This window comes from Primulina huaijiensis, unplaced genomic scaffold (assembly GCF_012295235.1).
Source record: "Primulina huaijiensis isolate GDHJ02 unplaced genomic scaffold, ASM1229523v2 scaffold208064, whole genome shotgun sequence".
Classification (NCBI taxonomy): Eukaryota; Viridiplantae; Streptophyta; class Magnoliopsida; order Lamiales; family Gesneriaceae; genus Primulina; species Primulina huaijiensis.
In genome coordinates this window covers 1-5,257 of record NW_027355117.1, presented here as the reverse complement: position 1 = coordinate 5,257, position 5,257 = coordinate 1, and the positions used below count along the sequence as shown (strand labels likewise).

Genomic DNA, 5,257 nt, shown 5'->3' with positions numbered 1-5,257 from the left:
GTGTGTGTGTGTGTGTGTGTGTATTTGGAAAAGGCATTAAGTTTTATGCAGAAGAAACATTTCCTGTAAAAAAAGATTCTGGACTTGGAATGTGATACTATGATTGATCGGAGGTCTTCCACAGGATATTATCGTAAACCAAGCCGTTGCGCAAGTAGAAAATGAATGGTATTTGCATAGTCTTAAACATTAACTAGAATGTGACATAGACCTAAACCAAGCCCTTGTACTACTATATATAGATTGTTCCCATCATTGATTAACTTTACAGCAGTACACCATTAAAGGCAACCTATAAAATCTGTAAGCATTGCAGGAAATGAAGAAAGAGCTAAAAATTTCTTTAAAATATCAAGATAAGTAATGAATACTGGCTCTGGAAATTTGTCCACTCGAGGACAAGGGTATCAACTCACTCCAACATATAACCAATTAAACAAAAAGATGACTGAAATCATCCATTTGATTTTGAGCTGGTACCTTTAATATGCCATTGAAAATATCAAGAAATATCTAAGTGCATAAAAACTTTTCATGTGGAGGATTATGGATTAGGTAATATTATATTTCCGCATGATTCTCCAAGTGGATGAAGCAGATATGTTCTCATATATTTGGCAAAAAGACAAACTAAATTGTGAAGCAGTATTTAATCATAAGAGATTAAAGCATTCTAACCTTTCAATTAAATACTCTCAACACAGATAAAAGAAAAGAGGAAGATGAAAAATCCACCACCTGCACCACCTATAAAGCTCCCTCTTATCTTTACAGAAGCCATGTCCCTTTTTCTTTCTTGCTTTCTTTCTCTGGCGTTTGGCGTTGATAATGTTAACGTGCAGAAAGGGATGATTAACATCAAATCCTTCCCACCACTTAAAACATAGGCAAGTACGAAACAATAAAAAGGAGGAAGATGGCTGCAGCACAGACCCAAAAAAATCCGATAATGATAGAGGTACGAACAACAAAATCATTAGTAATCATAGAGAATAAGCTAAGCATTGTCTAAGTTTACTCTGACATATCTGATTTTCGCTCCCAAATATTTCCAGGTAATAGAGGAATTGAAGATTATAACAGACATCAGTTTTCCGATATTGGCTGTGGGCATTTTGATTTACCTAAAAAACATGATTTCAGTGGCATGCATGGGAAGGCTAGGGAGCCTGGAGCTAGCAGGAGGTGCATTAGCCATTGGTTTCACTAACATTACAGGTTACTCTGTGCTTTCTGGCCTTGCCATGGGGATGGAGCCACTTTGTAGCCAAGCTTTTGGATCCAAAAACTTAGCCATGGTTTCTATCACACTACAAAGAACAATAATTTTGTTACTTTTTGCATCCATTCCAATTGGAATGTTATGGATGAAATTTGAGCCTCTCTTGCTATGGCTCCATCAAGAACCAGGAGCAGTACATATTGCAAGCCTGTATTGCCGATTGGCAGTCCCAGATCTCATTGCCAACAGCCTACTTCATCCCTTACGTATCTACTTACGCAGCAAAGGAACAACATGGCCACTGTTCTATTGCACATTTCTGGCGACAATTCTACATTTTCCCATCACCATTTTCTTAACTTTCAATCACCATTTCGGCATCAAGGGAATAGCAATTGCCACATCTATTGCAAACTTTAACACCTTGTTTTTCCTTTTAGTTTACATGCAACTCTTTCACGAAGAAATGAAGCCTTTATCTAAAGACAAGGCACCACCTTTAAAACAACTTAGTTTGACAAGTTCACCATGGAAGGAATGGGCTCTACTACTTAGAATGGCAATCTCCAGTTGCCTGGGTATTTGCTTAGAATGGTGGTGGTATGAGTTAATGACACTTCTAGCTGGTTACCTCCATAAATCTCAAGTTGCTCTTGCAACATCTGCTATAGTAATACAAACCACATCTCTTATGTACACATTGCCTTCAGCACTTAGTGCATCAATTTCAACCAGAGCAGGAAACGAGCTTGGAGCAGGTAGGCCACATAAGGCACGCTTGGCAACACTTGTAGTCATAGCATTGTCCTTTTTCACATCGACATTTGGCTTTCTGTTGACTACCCTAGGGAGAGGAGTATGGGGTAGGGTCTTTACCGATGATGATGACATTCTTAAGCTTACCATGGCTGTTCTACCCATAATCGGACTTTGTGAGCTAGCCAATTGTCCACAAACCACCTGTTGTGGGGTCCTCCGAGGAACTGCTAGGCCTAGTATAGGTGCAGGCATAAATTTTTGCTCATTCTACTTGATAGGAACGCCTGTTGCAATAGCTTTGGCCTTTGCCTGGAAAATGGGATTTTCGGGTCTTTGTTATGGGCTTTTAGCGGCTCAGCTGGCATGTGTATCATCTATTTTAACAGTTGTTTGTAGAACAGACTGGGAGTACGAATCCTTGAGGGCAAAAGACTTAGTTGGCAAAGACGACGAAAATTTATATGCAGGTTTAATAGGGAAATATGATGAAGGAAGAATAAGCTTATGAAGAAGGATGGATGGTAATTGTATTTTATTAGCGCAGAAGAAGAGTATTTTGGCCACAAGCTTATAGTGAGGTGATTATTAATCATTGTCCCTTCAATTGTTAAATTTAAATGGCCAGGACACTCATCATGCAACTCACAGTAGTTTAATATATGTTTTTATAAGGAAGAGAAATGATGCCACATCACAAAGTGTACTAGTATGAAGCAACATTATCTTTTGATTGATTGTAAAGCGAAAGCTACTTGAGATTATAAATGTGCAACTCTCTCTTCCCTCCCCAACCCTCTCTCCCTCTCTCCTTAATAAATGTGCCAATAATTGTAAATGCTTGACAGAAAAAAATGCTACAAGATCCTTCTCTACACTTATTTGAAGTGTCAAAAAAATATTTATACAGTAAGTAGTCGTTACTCACAAGCCAATTTACATTATGCTGACATGCCCACAACAGAGGACTGCACTATTTTCACCTTCATGAACACTCAATGAGTCATATTTCTGCCAATCAAATGGCAATACAAATGAATTATGAAAGAACAACATGACTCATGATGGATAGGGTTAACTGCTATGCACAAAGAAAATGTTTAAGAGGCATTAAAATTACCTCTTGGCTTTTAAGCTCACCAGAGATAACCTCGTCACAATTTTCATTCGGTCCAAGTTAGGAGTCAGAAAACCCCCATTAGTTTTCCATCTGATCAAATCTCAAAGTACTAAAAGCATGGTTCTTTGAGGACCCATTCCCTCCACTCGGAATCTATAGATATACCGTGTAGTTCAAAATCAAATAATGGAGACAATAGTTATAACCCAGGGATGCTAGTACTTCAGAAATTAAGAATCCATAAAGATAGGATAGAAATGAGGACCTAAACCACTCCTCTCCTCCCATTGTCCAAACGTTAAGAGTCTTGCATCTCAATTTTCAACATCTTACACCCATTTGCTTCAGATAGATTCCAATCATACTAACAACACATAACACCGCCACGCTTCAGAAGTTACAATACTAACAACAATATACAGAAAGGCCAAAAAAAGAATCTCCACTAATTAACCAGCCCAAATACATTGCATCAGCAGGCAATAAACTCCACTCTGCATGAAACCCTTGAAAGACTTGAAAAATTATACTTCCCTCAATATTGTTCATCAAAATACCAACTATTCCAAAGATCCTTAACCATAACCTAACATACTTGTCAACAAATTTGCATCTATTAACTAAAACCCATCAAGTTTTCAGCAAATTACATTGAACTATAAGAACCAGTACCATGAAAATTCCTCTTACAAACAAACAGCTATCTCACCATAACTTTCAACTCGCGTTGTTTAAGAAAACACTCGATAAAAGAATTGCATTACTAAAAACCATTCATCAAATATATTAATAAATTCCTTCAACAAGCGCTTATGATAATCGAAGCTTAGTTCTCGTAACAAAACTGAAAGGAGATACCTTTCAGAAGAGAGAATCACCGTAACTGAAGCGAGCAAAACATTCACAAGAAAATTTTACTCGGTAACAAAAAAATTGAGGTCCAAGCCCAATATCTTGCCTGATTATGCATACGGGGTCATTTCTTCAATTTCGATTCGATTGATTAGATTTTCATTTTAGAATCACGACCAAAAAAATTAAATGGATTTAATTCCTGCAAAATAACACAAAAAATTCAAATTAAAGCTTTTAAGACAAAATTGACTCAATAAAATTAATTAATCAAAACATTCTTTTTGAATTCTTTCTCATTATCAAATATTATATGACATGCTTATATATTTTTCACAAAAATTTCGTACGAGACAGTATTATTAGTCAATTTTGTGATACGAATATCCAACAATACCTCATTCATGAAAAATTTCACTCCTTATACTAAAAATATTATTTTTCACTTTTAAGTATAGATCGTGTTGACCGTCTCACAAAAACAAATCCATGAAACTGTCTCACAACCTATCTGTATTTTTTATGTTTAATCTTTATCTACAACTAAACATAAAGATGAGATAAAATTTGTTAAATGATATTTTGGACATAAGAAATATAAAATCGCACATTTACATTACTAATATATATTAGTATTAGAACTTTAACGGGTACCGGTTGGGCCCTATAAGATTCCTTAGGACCCAAAATTAAATAATAGAGTACCAGGCCCAATTTTCTTCTGGCCCATTAAATTTGTGGACTTCAATTTATACTTCAATATATCTGCCTTACACCTTGGAGCGAATTTCTCTTTTTAGCCCTCCCTATTCTACGTATTAGCTTATCAGATCCATGCTTTGGGAGAGATTACTGATATAAGATAATTATTGATCTTTTACGCGTGAACATCAATGAAATTTGGAACAGACTCAAGAGTTTGCCTGAGTTCAATTTCCAGGGAGTTGCACCAGAGGCGCGATGTCCTTTCCAATGTGCATGTGGATTTTGTAACGCTTCGAACTTCTTATGATCATTTTATATTATCACGTATAGAAAATAACATTATGAATTAAAACATAAATTCGTTGCTAACTTCTTTTAAATGTTCGTACTTGGAGACTCGATGAGTCAACTCTTGCATGTACTTTCAACAGTGACTCATTTTCACATTTATATATCAATTTTATTGCACCCATTTTGTAGATTGTAATTATTAAGAGCGATTTTATGGGGCAACGATCCATCTTCCATAGTACTGCTGTAGCTGGACTAATGTGAAATTTAAAGGGTAGTTGGAAGATATTATCACTTTTAAATGAAGACAG

General features: G+C 36.1%; 1 protein-coding gene and 1 long non-coding RNA gene across 2 annotated transcripts; one reads left to right on the top strand and one right to left on the bottom strand.

Annotated features, from left to right (window-relative positions):
* The first annotated feature begins 724 nt into the window (after positions 1-724).
* LOC140966819 (protein DETOXIFICATION 55-like) lies at positions 725-2,746 on the top strand. Its single transcript, XM_073427086.1, has 2 exons — positions 725-958; positions 1,056-2,746. The coding sequence occupies exons 1-2, from the start codon at positions 917-919 to the stop codon at positions 2,487-2,489; spliced, it is 1,476 nt and encodes a 491-aa protein (XP_073283187.1). The 5' UTR covers positions 725-916; the 3' UTR covers positions 2,490-2,746.
* LOC140966821 (uncharacterized) lies at positions 2,655-3,948 on the bottom strand. The gene is made up of 2 exons (XR_012173442.1): positions 3,364-3,948; positions 2,655-3,251 (listed from the first exon to the last, which is right to left on the bottom strand). It is a non-coding gene; the product is annotated as an uncharacterized lncRNA (long non-coding RNA).
* Positions 3,949-5,257: the final 1,309 nt, after the last annotated feature.